A 14,904-nucleotide genomic window follows, 5' to 3' on the forward strand; every position below is an offset into this window, starting at 1 on the left:
AGAGCATTTGGGTTGCCTCTTGCAGAGGCCTTAAGTAACCTGTGTCCCCATGGAGGTTCCTGGAGGGCAGCGAAAGAATCTCCCCTTGCTAGAATCAGAGTGTATGCAGCGCAGAGCTGTAAAAAGCCTCCCAACCCTGGGCTTTTCAAACTCGGCCCTCGCTCCGGCCAGCTTAACCAGCGAACGCCAACTGGAGATTACTGGAACTGCTGGGCATGTCTCATGAAGTCCTCACAAGAGGCCAGGCAGAAGCCATGATCATTATCCCTGTTTGAGAAGTAAGAAAGTGACAGCCCCGCTAAGTCAAGCAACTGGCCCCAGGTCGCACGTCCAGGAAGCCGCAGCGCTGGGATTCCGCCGGAGGGGCCAGGTCCCAGGCCCTAGCACCGCGGCCGGCCTGTCTTTCCCTAAACGGCGATCAAGCGGTGGCCTCAGCCCAGTGCACTCAGGAAACCTATGAGGGCTTTGGATGGACAGTCCGCGATTTTGAGCTTTTCTCCTGTAAACGGCTCTGAAGTCGCTAGGGCTTGCTGGCAAGATTTCCCGAGGCGGCAACACGCATGAACGCCCGCGGGCCAAGATGCCCCAGAGACCAGCCGGCTGCGGATCTGGCCCAGGGGGGCAGCGCGGCTCTCTGCGGGCCTGTGCTTACTCGCCGAGGTGCTTTCTTGGCCAATCAAATGAGATGAACTTTCTTTCTAGGGTGGAATTTAAAAGAAGAGCACTTTACTGGCAACCCCCCCCCCCCCCCAGAAAACCAAACCAAACCAAAAAAAACGTGTTGCAGCTTCCTGCCACCTGAATGCACTCCGGGATAATGACCTTGCTCCTGTCCCCCCTTTATGGTGATGGTCTCTCAGCAACAGCTCTGCTAAGTGGCCCCTGGGGATGGGGCAACCAAGCTGGTGGGCTCCTAGGCCTGTCTGAGTGGTCACTGGGACAGGTTTTTGGGTTTCTTTTAAAGCTTTTATTTATTCATTTGGGAGACAGAGACAGAGAGAGCACAAGCAGGGGAGAGGCAGAGGGAGAGGGAGAAGCAGGCTCCCCACTGAGCTGGGAGCCTGATGCGGGGCTCAATCCCAGGACCCTGAGATCATGACCTGAGCTGAAGGCAGACGCTTAACCGACTGAGCCACCCAGGCGCCCCATTGGGACAGGTCTTACCGCCTTACTTACTGGGTTCAAATCCCAGCTCTGCCACTTCTGTATGTCCTGAGGCACTCAAGTTCCTGGCTTTCCTTATCTGTAAAATGGGAATATTCCAACTCTGACTTGGAGTTGGCATCGTTTTTACTATCTACTTATTAGTAGACCCCGGTTTTGCCTTGGAGGGCCGCAGAGAGCAAATCTGAGTCCCACAGAGAGCGGAAGGAGCTTCTGCCTTCCCCTGGCCCCCCCAGAGCCCCCAGGCAGCAGGCCCCTCCCGCAGCGGTAGGTCCTGATTGGTCGGTGATGGTCTCATTCCCTGTGCTGGTGATTGGTGCAGGCCCGTTCATGTGACCCAGTTCTGCTCAATGAGATGAAGTCGTCTGTGCAGGAGTGGGGTGTGTTCCTGGAGAGGTTTCTGAGACACTCTGGAGGCAGGGAGCCTTTCCCAAGGTTGGGTTTCCTCCTAACTGCCAATAAAGCTTACGGGCGCCCGGGCCATTCCGGAGCGAGCCACACTGCCATGGCAAGGATGGCCAAATACAGACAGGAAGACCTGGGTCCTTGAGGACATCATCAAGCCTCTAAGTTACCACCCGACTCACAGCCTCTTATCACACACACCTATCAACTTAGCACCAGATGCACAACCTCTTATCACACCAACGGATCAAACTTAGGCCAGCTAAGTGAAGACTTTTTGTGATTCGCACCCCAAAGCATCCTGCTGATATCCTGTGCTTGGTCATATCTGCATCTCCTTGAGATTAAGCCCATCATACCAGAGGAAGGGTCTAAGCTCGGCCTGTGCACTCAGGGAAGACTTCCTGGAGGAGGTGAATGGAATCCAAAAGAATGGCAGGCAGATAAAGGGAGTAGGGCAAAGGGTAACATTCCAGGCAGACAGAACAAAGGCCTGAGGTTGGAGACACCAGTGTGTGTGTGTGTGTGTGTGTGTGTGTGTACACGCGTGTGCACGCAGGAGAAACAGGCTGTGTGGCTGGGAGCCGGGAGAGGTGGGGCTGGAGCGGCAGAGGTGGGGTGGGCTGCAGTGGGCCCTCAGCCAGGCAGAGGAGAGGTTCTGTGGATGGCCTTGATTTTGTTCACCCAGGGTCTCGCCCTCCGGCTCTGTGCCCAGAATCTGTGCACTCAGCGGGTCCAGCCACACCCAGATGCTGCCCTGAACCCGGGCCGGGGCCCTTCTGCCTGCCGTGCCTCCTCCAGCCCCCAGGGCGCTTAGAAGAGACTCCGGCTGAAATCTGGGTCACTCCACACACGAGTCGGACACCCATCAAACAGGCAGTTACTAAGTGCCTACAAAGCAGTGTGCTAAGCACGGCGGAGAAAGGACCTGGTTCAAATCCCAATTCTGTCTCTTCCCAGCTGGGTGACCTTGAGCGAGCCACCTTTCTTCTCCAAACCCTGCATCTTTACCTCTTTGTGAGAGACGGTGAAATCAACGGTTAGGTCGCTTCTCTCTGGTCCTGGCTGGGGCTGGGGGGTAAGCAGTGGGTAACACCACGCTCAAAAAGCTTCCTGGGGATAAGGTTTCCCACCTTGGTGGGACAACAAGAGGCCAACAATATGCTGTGATGGACAGCTGAGCAGCGCTGAGATGAAAGGTTCTGGGGAGGGAGCATCTGAGCCGGGCGGTGAGGAAGTACAAAACGGAGCTGGGAGGTGAGGCGGGCCGAGCGTTCCCGGAGAGAAAAGGTCCACAGAGGCAGGGGTGGAAAGGCTACAGGAAGCCTACAGCTTCCGTTCTGTGCCCCCGAAGCCTTTAGAACCGTGTGCTGCCCACAGAAGAGCTGGACGTGATTGCTGAATACGGGCGTCGTTTGCACCTGTAACAGCAGATCTCTGGGTTTAAGCCTGAAGACGCAGATTGAAAAATCCCGCCTCTACCACTTACTGCGTGACCTTGAGCAAGTCACTTCACCTTTGAGCCTCGGACTCTTTCTTTGCAAAGGGGGTGTAAGACCCAGTTCACAGGGCTGTATGGTGGTATGTACAGGGTCTAGGACCAGGATCCCCTTTCCCACCTAGCTAATTTCTATTGTAAAGCCCTAAGATCCAGGGCTGCCTCCTGCAGGGAGCCTGCCAGGCTCCCTCAGGCAATGCCCCAGACCTGTCTGCTACCCCAGCTGGCCCCCTTCCCTGACTTCACCTCGCTCTACTGCGATTGTGTCTTCCTTCTCCCCCATCAGGCTCTGGGGCAGGGTGTCTTAGCATCTCTTGGACCCAGCCGCACCTCCACACAGACGGCGTATCTACCAACGCCTTGTCCTTCCCCAAGGCTCCACGCAGGTGGAAACGAGGGAAAGAGTGATTCAGTCCGCTGCGGGTGCAGAGAAGAGGGGGGTGTTCAAGGAAGGTTCAGGGGTGATATCACGAGATCTTGAGGGGTGAACAGCAATTTACTGGGCAAGGGGCACGTTTCCAGGCAGAATCAGAAGTACAAAAGCATGAAAGTGTGAAAGGAAGGGTAGGTAATCCGTGGTTCACCAGAGTTATCTGCCTGAGTGGCGAAAGATGGGAATTCTGCAACTAGGTCCCACAGGCCTCAAGTGCCACGCCAAGGGTACGACCCTATAGGAAGCGGCTGAAAACCTGTGACCGGAGCAGCACAGCGACACTGGCGAGTCTCTGTGTGTGTGTGTGTGTGTGTGTGTGTGTGTGTATGCGCCCGCCGCTGAGCTAGTTTGAGCTAAACTTAGCTTGGGGGTGGGGTGGGGTGGGCAAAGTGACAGGGCTATGGGCCACCACTGGGGGGCAGGTGCTGGTGGGAGAACCAAAAAGGAGCAAAAGTTTGCCCTGGAGGACTGATTACTGAAAATAGCTTCAGGAACATATCCACACCCAACGACCCCTTGCTGAAAAGCCAGCGTCCACAATCACTGCACGCTACCCACAGCAGCTCTGTGAGAATGGGGGGTGGGGGTCTTCATTACGGGGGGACGGAGTGAGGGCCGGACAAGGAAAGGGACCCTGCCAGTCACACAGGCAGTGCGGGGCTGGCCGCAACCTGCAGCCAGTGTCCCGGCCCAGAGTGCAGGGGAGGCTGGCCTTCAGCTGTCTGACAAATGCGCTCAGCACCTTCTGGAGCCAGACCCTGGAGACAAGAAGGTGACCTTTGACCTCTGAGTCATCTTGAGCTTGGACCGGACACCTGGGCCACAGACCAGCGGCCTCCAGCAGGGGAGAGAGAAGGGGGAACTCAATGACGGGTAGCTTTCCCATGGTCAGACAGGTCAGCAGGGGCTCACCCCCCCCCGACCCCCCCCATGTGTATCTGTGAGTCTTCTAAACCGGACCCTGGGCTGGAGGCTCGAAGAGGGCCAGTCCCGACACAAAAGGTGAGGGGCAGAGGGAGTGGCTCTCTGCTGCCTTTCTAAGAAGCCCCCAAATGCCCCCTCCTCCCAGCACCCACCCAGGCCCCGCTCAGCCGCAGCCTGAGTCATCATCCTGGTTTGAATGGTAGCCGACAAATCAGCCAGGGGGCTGCCTGGGGCTGAGGGCCAAGGGTTGGAAAAACAAGGCTGGCTTCTCTTACCTCCAGCCTTGGAAGCTCAAGACAGGCTAGGGGGTGGGGGGCAGAGGGCAGGTAGAGGCGGGATGGGGGGGTGTCAACAGCCAGGGGGGGCCGGGAGGGGCGGGGGGAGGGAAAGGTTCAGAATTTGAGCTGTTGGCTTTTGTTTTCAAATGACCTGTTTAATAATTACCTTTGCAATCAAAGGAGCCACAGCTCGGGGAAGGAGAGGATTTCAACCCTCCATACCCCACCGAGCAGCCGGAGAAGAAAGTAAACAAGATACCACCAGCAGATCTCGCTCCATCTCGCAAACAATGGCGGGACCGAGCTGCCCGCTCAGACACACACATCAAAGTGAGATTTCCAGGCAAGAACTTTAACAGGCAGATAAGAGGCTCGGATTGAATAATTTCCCTGCAATCCCAGAGCTTCCCTGAGCTCTGAGCCCAAGGGGGCAGCCTCAGGGGCCCGTCATTTCAACCTTAACCTTGACCCGTAATGTATTCATTCATTTTGCAGCAAGGGAGAACCACCTCGGCCCCAACCCCGAAAAACCCAACCAGCAACAACTTCATCGCTTTCCAACAGTCACAATGGTGGACAAACGAGGGATTTAAGTTACAGCGGCTAGCTCGCGCTCACACTCCACTGGGCTCGGGCTCCTTAAAAAACACACCCCAATCCAAGCATCCACCGGGGCTCACAAAGTCAGACCCTGACCTGGCAGTGGGAAAATCCAACTTGGTTTTTTTTGTTGTTGTTGTTTCTTCCCCAACCTCCCAAGGCCTTCAACTATTTTTCCCCCTGCAGCATCCAAGCCCAGCCTCGAGGCTGAGCCATAAACACTCCTGCTCCTCCCCCTTCCACGGTTCGGCAACACCCCCCCCCCCCAACCTTCCCGGACCTGGAGGAGAATGAAGCACGGCGACCCTCACCCGCAGCCCCTCCCGGGCCCTCCCCCAGCCTCCCGTGCCGTCCGCAACCCTCGCAGGCACCTTGAGATAAACACCCACTAATGATTTTATGATTTTCTGCTCTGGGTAGCCGCGCTCAGCAGAATCCCTCCCCCGGCCCCGGAGACGGGGGCCGGCCCAACCGAGGGATTGGGGGATGGGGGTGTTAGTTTGTTTTTTCCACTGTCGCGTCCCCACACCTGTTTTTCATTCATTCATTCGTTCGTTCATTCATTCACGGATTCGTCACTGCAGCCTCCTCGGCCCTCCGGATCTCGGGGAGGGGATGGGAGGGAGGGGACCGAGATGGGGGTGGGGGGGAAGACAGCGGCGGGGGTGCATCGCGGGAGGGGGGTTCGGTGTGGAAGGACCCCGTTCGAGGGCAGAGCGGGTGGCTTTGTCGAAAATAAGGCGGGCGGCGGGGCGGGGGCGCTCCCCGGGGCTCGAAGTTGTTTTCCGAGCCGCCGCGGCGAGGACAGCCGCCCGGGTGCGCCTCTTTGTCTCTCCCCGGCCGGCGCCGCGTCCCCGCGCGCTCACCTGGTCTTGGAGGACAGGAAGGCAAGTTTGATCAGGCCGTAGGTGAAGAGCGGGATGCTCTCCTTGGCGACGCTGGCAACTTGCAGCCGGTGCTCCAGGATGTGGAGTTCCATCGTCCGCCCGCGCTCCGCGGCGGCTCATCGGCGGGGGGCGAGCCGCGGCCCCCGCCCCCTGAGCGCCCAGCCGGCACCGAGCGCCGCGGGCGGCCGGCCCGGGGACCGGGAGCTCGGCGCCGGGCGGCCCGGGGCGGACAAAGGGGAGGCCCGCCGAGCCGCGAGGGGCCGCGGGCGGCGGGCAGGCGGCGGGCGGGCGGCGGGCGAGGGCGGCAGCGCTGGCGGAGCGGCGGCGCGCGGCGCCCGGCGCGGAGAGCAGCTGGTGTTCGCTGTAACAAACAACTTGCCACTCAAACGCCGGCCCGCTGGGCATGCGCGGCCGCTGCGGGGCGTGCCGGGACTTGTAGTCGCGCGCGGCCCCGGCGCCGCCGGCTGGGGCTGTCGGGGGCTGGGCGGCTGCGCGAGGGGCCGGCCGGGCGCCCGCGGAAGGCAGGAACGCGGGCGCCTGCCGGGCCGCAGGGAGGTGGGCGACGGGGGGCCGGCTTGGGCCTAGTTGCGAGCTCTCACTCCGAACTCGGGACCGGGCGCTCCGGAGTGCAAGGGAGCAGCCGGCACAGCTCCGGCGCCGGAGGAGGCCCGGGTCTGGGAGGGGACAGATTTGGAAAGATCAGTGGTTAAGAGTGCAGAGAAGCAAAACAGTCATGGGTGCTGCGGACAGAGGTGGGGCCGAGGGGATCTGGGGCGGGAGGGGGGGTGGCTCCTGGAGGAAGGGTCATCCAGGCTGGGTTCTGAAGGATGAATGGGAGCTCGCCGGGGAGGGGGGCGGGGCGCGGGGCTGGAGGCCCGAGGCCTTCCAGGCAGAAGGAACAGCGTGTCCAAAGCACAAAAGCGTGAAAGCCCCCACTGTGCTGTGTTTGGCTTTGCTGGAGCGGAAAATGGGAGGGAGGAGAGGCAAGAGATAAGGCAGGCGTAGTCACCAGGAGTCCGGTCGAGAGGGGTCATGTGTGCAGATCTAATGAGGTGGCCGTTTCGCCCGCGCGAGAGAGGGTGACCGCGCCTGCGACGGCCGAATTAGAGAACAGTCTGAAATATTCGGAAGGGCTTCCCACCCCAGGGGCCAGTGTGCCGTGACCATGGCCTGCAACGGCTCCCCTTAGTGGCTGGCTGGTTTGAAATGGTCTAGGTTCAAGTTGCTGGTGCCTCCCTCGTTGGCAGAGTAATCTGGGGACAGGATGGGTCAGGTTTACCTGCTGGGGCAGTCCGGGAAGGCTCTTTTTTTGGGGGGGGGGGAACCTCCAGCGATGCCCTCCCACATTCTCTCTCTGAGCCTGCATCTGTTAGGTAGGAACATATGAGGCTCCCTCAAAGGGGTGTGAAGCCTGCAATCTGGTAGCTCTTAGGGCAGGCTGATCCCCTTCCCGCTTTGTTTTCACTCAAGAATTTATCACCCTCTAATAAAGAATATATTTACTTTTTTTTGTTTGTTTGTCTGTCTCCCTCTTGTAGAATCTCAGCTCCAAGAAAGCAGTGATTTTTGTCTGTTCTCTGCTGTGTTCCCAGGGCTTGCGATGTGGCTGGCCTGTGAGAGACAGGTGCTTTGATATTCATGGAGTGCATAAATGCAAACCCTATTCTTTGAGAGTCCAGGGGTCTCGAAGGCCCAAACAGAAACACATTCAGGGCCCAGGCAAGTAACAGAGATGTGTGAACCATTTGGGTATCAGACAGTCATAAGTGGAGCAGGGGAAGGGAGGCCTGCTTGAAGGCATCACATTCTATTAAAAAAAAAAAAAAAAAAAAAAAAACCAGCCACGAAACAACCAACAGGTGAAACCAAGCAAACAAGACTAAAGGTAGGACTCAGGCCTCATTCTGACTTCCGCACTGGATGGCCTCGTCAGTATTTTTTAATCTGTAGGCCATGACCCATGAGTGGATGGTGAAATCAATTTAGCAGGGCCGACTAGCATTAAAGACAAAACAAGAATAGAAAATGACACAGAGCTTTGCACGTTGCAAGGGTCGGTTACTATGTTTTCCAGGTTGCAGGGAACTTGAACTTTGGCCTGCACGTTCATGTGTGCCCACATGGTGGATCTCCCTACAAAGGTGTTTCTTACTGTGGTCTCAGTGGAAAGCATTTGACAACCCTGTGGGTTTTCCACGGGTCAAGCAAGACCATCGTAACGTTTGCAAATTTGACAGTATTGGCTTTGCCTTGCAGAATTGCTTCCACTCGGCTGTATTTGGTGCTTTCGATTTTTGTGAAACGACTACAGACATCAGTGTTGGGGTGTTAAAGAGACTGCCCTGTGGGCTGTCAAATCCAGAGGGTGTTTTCAGGCTGGGACTAGGGTGAGACATGTACCCTCGAGGTCACGCAAGTGCTGGCATGGCACTTTCCCAGTGGAATTCACTCCTCTCCCTTGATTCCTTAGTGCCATACCCTGCTGGTCCCCCTTTGGTTCCAGCCTGCCATCTGTGGTTTCTTTTCTGCCCAACCCTAAAATGAATGGAGGCCCACTTGTTCCTTCCCGTAGTGCAGTTTTACAGGAATGCCTGCCAGTGAATCGTGCCTCCTGGTAAGGCATCCTGTGTTGACTTTGGGTTTGGCTATAGGCCTTTCTTGGCCAATGTGCTTGATAAGTCCTATACACTGGGACTCGCCCACTTAGGATGCTGCCTGAGACCACCACGCTGTGGAGAAGTCCAGATGCAAGACCACAGGGTAGGAGGGGCCCGAGTGTTCTGGCTGTTCCTGCCGACAGCTGGCCTCAACTACCTGACATGAGACTGAGACCCTCTTGGACCTTCCAGCTCACGGTCCAGATGAATGCAGCCTCCTGAGCGAGCCAGGTGAAACCAGAAGAGGAATTACCCAGCCAACCTGTAGAAAAATAGCAAATAGTCATTTTTGGCAACTAAGATTTGGAGTGGTTTATTATATAGCAATGGATAACTCAACCCTCATCTTCTCTCACTCTATGGGTGGACTTAGTGTCTGGCTTCTAATACAATGATGGTCCCCAGATTGACAGTTCCCCATCAGAATATGTTCCCAAGGCCCTGATTCACGTATCCAATATCCTAGCGATTGGTTACCTCCAGCTATGTTGACAGGCTCTGCCAACACAACCTGTTCGAACCATACCTCACTGTCTGACCCGCCTCTGACCTTCTCCCCTCCTAGAATCCCTGTCTTGGTGAAGGACACCAGGCCTATTTCCTCGAGTTACCAACCTGGTGTGGCATGCTGTATTTTCCAAGATGGCGACAATAAGATCTTCCATCCTCCGTGTTCTTCTTGCAACATCCTAATCAACCCATTAGGAGGTGAGTCCGTGTTCCCTCCCCATGAATTTGAGCAGTCCTGTGATTTCCGAAGCTAGGTCCTAGTAGGTGATACTGTTTGCACCTGGTCCTCATGGGATGCTCTCAGCTGGAACCATTCTGCCATGCTGTGTGGAAGCACGGGCCACACAGATATGGGTAGGTGTTGGTATTGGTTGGTTAGGGCCATGTAACAAACTACCACAGACTGGGGTGGGGCTCACACAGCAAAAATGTACTCTCGCACAAACCTGAAGGCTCAAAGTCCGAGATCGGGATGTCGGCAGGGCTGTTCCTTCTGAGGCTTCTCTCCTTGTCTCGTCAGTGTCTATCTTCTCCCTGTGTCTTCATGTGGTCTTCCTCTATGTGTGTATCTGTATCCTAATCTCCTCTTCTAAGAGGGACACCCGCCATATTGATTGGGGCCCGCCCTAATGACCCACTTGAACTTAGTCACCCCTTTCAAGGGCTTGCCTCCTAATATGGTCACGTTCTGACGTACTGGGGGTTAAGACTTCAACATACGAACTTTGGGGAAACAATTTGGCCCATAATAGTACTCCAGCCAACAGCCCCACTGAGGTTCCAGCTGACAGCCTGCATCACTACCAGATGCATGAGGAAGGCTTTGTGTGACACAATGCATGAGACCCCCTCCCCCCAAGCAAGAACCACCCTACTAAGCCCAGCCTCTAGAACTCTGAGAGATAATAATAAAATATGTATTATTGCTTTAAGCCACTACATTTTGAGATGGCAACTGGAACACCCTGAAATCAACTTGGGGGCGGGGAATGGAGGAAGTTGATTGGGGAATCATCCTAGATTGCTACCTCTCACTTCCTGTTCCCCCAACCCTATATCTTTTTTTTTTTTTAAGGTGAGGAGGGGCAGAGGGAGAGGGAGAGAGAGAGAATCTTAAGCAGACTCCAGCATGGGCTCCCAACATGGGGTCCATCTCATGACCCTGAGATCATGACCTGAGCTGTAATCCAGAGTCAAATGCTTAACTGATGAACCACCCACGCACCTCCCCCAAACCCTATAGCTTATCAATCACCTAGTCCTAATGATTTCATATACCATATATCTCTAATCCAGCCCCTTTCTCCACCTTGACCATCACCATCCCATGTCAGATCATAACTCCCCTCTCCTAGAGGTCCTAATGCCCGTTCTGTCCACCTTGTGTTCTCAGGGTAGCTGTTCCACTCTGTGACCCTACTCCCCTGTAACTCTTCTGCCTAATGCCCTTTAAGGGCCAGGAGGAAACCACAGTTCTCTTAAGCAAACCAAGCTCAGGGGCGCCTGGGTGGCTCAGTCGTTAAGCGTCTGCCTTCGGCTCAGGGCGTGATCCCGGCATTATGGGATCGAGCCCCACATTGGGCTCCTCCACTATGAGCCTGCTTCTTCCTCTCCCACTCCGCCTGCTTGTGTTCCCTCTCTCACTGGCTGTCTCTCTCTCTCTGTCAAATAAATAAATAAAATCTTAAAAAAAAAAAAAAAAGAAAAGAAAACCAAGCTCAGATCCTCCACAGCTGGTCATATGTAAAAGGGGAGGCACTTCCTGGTTCCTAGATGCACGCTTTTCAATATGGTAGCCATTAACCACATATGGCTATTGGGAAGTTGAAATGTGGCTAGTGCCATGAGACACTGAAGTCTGAATTTCACTTCATTTTAATTTAAATTTAAAAACTGCTACTTGGTTCTGTTATTAGAAAACATTCAAGGGGCTCCTGCCTGGCTCAGTGGGAAGAGCGTGCGACTCTTGATCTTGGGGTCATGAGTTGGAGCCCCATGTTGGGTGTAGAGATGACTTAAATAAATAAACATTAAAGAAAATGTTCAAGTATGTTTGGAATAGCGTGATTAACTGTCCTCTTTTTTCTGGGACTGAGGAGGATTTCAGGACTTGGGGCTTTCAGTTTTAAAACCAGGATTGGGGTAAACCGGGACACGTTGATCACATGACTTTGAAACAACTTGGTTATGGAAATCTATGAAATCTAAAACCCAGATCAAGTATTGTAGGTGAAAGTTAAGCATCCAAATGGTGACATGAAATTACTGTAGAGGATACCCTGGCTTTCAAAGACTTGGCATCGAAAAAAGAATGCAAAATATCTCAATAATTTTTTTATATTGATTACATGTCGAAATGATAATATTTTAGATATTTGGTTAAATAAAATATATTATTAGACTGATTTCATCTGTTTCTTTTTGCTTTTTGAAACTTCCAAAGGACATATGGCTTGCATTATATTTTCTTGGACGGCGCTTTTCTAGAACAGTAGTTCGTAAGCTGTGGTCGGTGTCAGAATCACCAGAGGTAGAAATCCCCAGGCCCAGGCCCTCTCCTGCTTTGACAAGCCTGGGCCTCTGCTCTTTATAGACCCCCAGGCCTCCATTGCCCTGCTGTGGTGGGGTGGGGTGTGGGGATGTGGATGCCAGGAACCCCTTTTCCACTGAAATCTAGAGTCTCTGGCCCCAAGAAAGCGATGCCCAAAGATAGGCAGGACTTCTCATTCTGCCTGGCTGGGGCCTAGCATGGCCTTTACCTCGAGTTGCTAAGCTTAAGAACCCACCTCCTCTCCAGAAGATGAGCACCTATGATGTGCACCCGTTTCAGAGAAGGTTCTGGTCCCTCTCCACAGGCTGAGAAATGCTCACTCGGGCTGCTTTTGATTCTATTGAACTGGAGTGGGATCGGGCATCCCCCCCCCAAACCCACAGTTTCCTTGTGATTGCCAACGTGCAGCCAGGGTTGAAAACCACCAGCCCGAAGCTTCCACACCCACTTCTCAAATTTCCATCTGAGCAAGAGCAGCCGCACCTGGGTACTTGTTAGAAATGAAGACTGTCAGGCCCCGTCCTGGATCTGCTCGGTCAGAAACCCCAGGGGTGGGGCCCTCAGGTCTCTGGGTAACAAGTCCCCCAGGAGATGCTGACATAATCTCGAGCTGGAGAGCTGCTGCCTTCAAAGAAGACCGAAGTCAGCACATGAGCAATATGGCAGGGTCTGGAGTCTTGTAGAAGTTCTGGGGGATGGGGGACGTCACTTCTGTTACTGGCTATGCCCTTAGGCCACCCATGAAGCCAAAGCTCCTGGGCTAGACCTAGCGGCCGTCTCTCCGTGGTGGCCCCCTAATGTATATTTTGACGATTTCCCATGTTATGAGTCCTGTCTTCACAAAGTAGAAGCTTCCAGACCCTCCCTCATGGCTGTGGTGCAGGCATATCAGACCAGCGTAAGATGGGCTCAGACTCGGGCTCAGAAGCCCAGCAGGTGTGGGCACAGCTGCAGGAACGCAGCGGGATTTGTCCTGGTGACTGCTGTGTAACAAACATCCCCCATCCCTAGTAGAGTAGAGCAAGAATTTGTTACAGACTCACAAACCTGCAGGTGGGGAATGCAGATGGGGCACGTGGGTGCGGTTAGGCTTTTCTCCAAGCTATCGAGCTGGACTTCACCTGGAGACTTGGATCCCGGGAGTGACTTGAGGGCTTGGGGGCTGGAATCATCTGGAGGCCTGACAGAGCCACCCAGGCGCCCCAGTGCAGCCATTTTTGGAAACCCCCACCACTTAGTAAGGTGAGGTCTCTATGAGACTGTGTGGCTTGTGGCAGTTCTGGCCCGTGGTCAGACGGGGGTCTGCAAGTTCAGCCTAGACCCGATTTCTCCAGCTCCCCCAAAGATTCTGTTCTTAATCTTTTTTTTTTTTAAGATTTTATTTTTAAGTAATCTCTACACCCCATGTGGGGCTTGAACTCACAACCCCGAGATCAAGAGTCGCATGCTCTTCAGTCAGAACCAGTCAGGTGCCCTGTTCTTAATCTTTTTAAATTAAGTTTTTTATCTTGAGAGAATGGTAGATGCATATACAGTTATAAGAAATAATGTGGGGAGGGGCGCCTGGGGGGGGCTTAGTCAGTTAAGCTCAATCAGTAAGCTCAGGGTTGTGGGATTGAACCCTGGTTTGGGCTCCAAGCTCGGCGGGGAGTCTGCTTGCAATTCTCTCTCTCTCCAAAATAAACAAATAAATCTTAAAAAAAAAAAAAAAGAAATAATACAGGGAGGTCCCTGTATCCTCCAACCAGGTTCCACCAATGGTCATACCTTGTAAAAACGACAATACAGTCTCACACCTAGGAAATGGATGCTGATTCAATCCACTCAGCTTTTCAGATTTCCACAATTTTACATGTAATCATGTGTGTGGTATGTGTGTGTTTAGTTCTGTGCAACTTACTCAATATTTCAAAAATGTACTCTTTTCCACTGAAGTGTTTTTTTTTCTTTTCTTTTTTTTTTACAGTAGTCTCCATGCCCAGTGTGGAGCCCAATGCAGGGCTTGAACTCACGACCCTGAGATCAAGATCTGGGCTGAGATCAAGAGTTGGATGCTCAGGGGCGCCTGGGTGGCGCAGTCGTTAAGCGTCTGCCTTCGGCTCAGGGTGTGATCCCGGAGTTCTGGGATCGAGCCCCACATCAGGCTCCTCCACTATGAGCCTGCTTCTTCCTCTCCCACTCCCCCTGCTTGTGTTCCCTCTCTCGCTGGCTATCTCTCTCTCTGCCAAATAAATAAATAAAATCTTAAAAAAAAACCAAAACAGTTTGATGCTCAACTGACTGGGCCCCCCAGGTGCCCCTCCACCCCAGTTTTATTGAGATATCATTGACGGACAGAGGTATATAGGTTTACGGTATACAGCATAATAATTTGACTTAGATATGTTGTGAAATGATTGCCCCAGAAGCTTAGTTAACATGCGCCATCTCCTATAGATACAAAAAAAGAAGAGGAAAAAGAATGTCTTTTCCCTTGTGATCAGAACTCTTAGGATTGGCTTTTAACTTCCCCGTGTCACACAGCAGGTCACTGCAGTCATCACGTTGTACATTCCGTCCCTAGCAGTGATTTGTCTTATGACGGCAAGTTCGTACCTTTGGATTCTCCTTCACCCAATTGAAGATCACACACTTCATTTTATTTTTTATTTTATTTTTTTTAAAGATTTTATTTATTTATTCGACAGAGATAGAGACAGCCAGCGAGAGAGGGAACACAAGCAGGGGGAGTGGGAGAGGAAGAAGCAGGCTCATAGCGGAGGAGCCTGATGTGGGGCTCGATCCCATAACGCCGGGATCACGCCCTGAGCCGAAGGCAGACGCTTAACCGCTGTGCCACCCAGGCGCCCCCACATACTTCATTTTAGAACAGTTACGAAATCACAGGAAAATTGGGAAGGGGCTACATGGATTCCTGAGTATCCTACACCCAGAATCTTGTTACAATTGATGAACCAATATTGATACATTACCATTAACTAAAGCCCAGGCTTATTC

General features: G+C 53.7%; 1 protein-coding gene and 1 long non-coding RNA gene across 3 annotated transcripts in view; one reads left to right on the forward strand and one right to left on the reverse strand.

The window, feature by feature from the left end:
* CASTOR2 (cytosolic arginine sensor for mTORC1 subunit 2) overlaps positions 1-6,535 on the reverse strand; it is a 54,380-nt gene extending 47,845 nt beyond the window's left edge. Inside the window, exon 1 of the mRNA XM_045786145.2 lies at positions 6,169-6,535. Coding sequence (XP_045642101.1) covers positions 6,169-6,281 — 113 coding nt within the window. The 5' untranslated portion in view covers positions 6,282-6,535. The remainder of the gene's footprint in view (positions 1-6,168) is intronic.
* Positions 6,536-6,645: 110 nt separating this feature from the next.
* LOC123784720 (uncharacterized) lies at positions 6,646-14,157 on the forward strand. Of its 2 annotated transcripts, none has more exons than XR_015726976.1 (4): positions 6,646-6,941; positions 7,728-7,908; positions 9,412-9,554; positions 13,874-14,157. It is a non-coding gene; the product is annotated as an uncharacterized LOC123784720 (long non-coding RNA). The 2 variants fall into 2 exon arrangements; XR_015726975.1 differs by having other exon boundaries at positions 6,648-6,941; positions 7,782-7,908.
* Positions 14,158-14,904: the final 747 nt, after the last annotated feature.

Source organism: Ursus americanus, chromosome 2 (assembly GCF_024610735.1).
Source record: "Ursus americanus isolate L20-20 chromosome 2, mUrsAme1.1.p, whole genome shotgun sequence".
In the NCBI taxonomy this organism is placed as follows: domain Eukaryota; kingdom Metazoa; phylum Chordata; class Mammalia; order Carnivora; family Ursidae; genus Ursus; species Ursus americanus.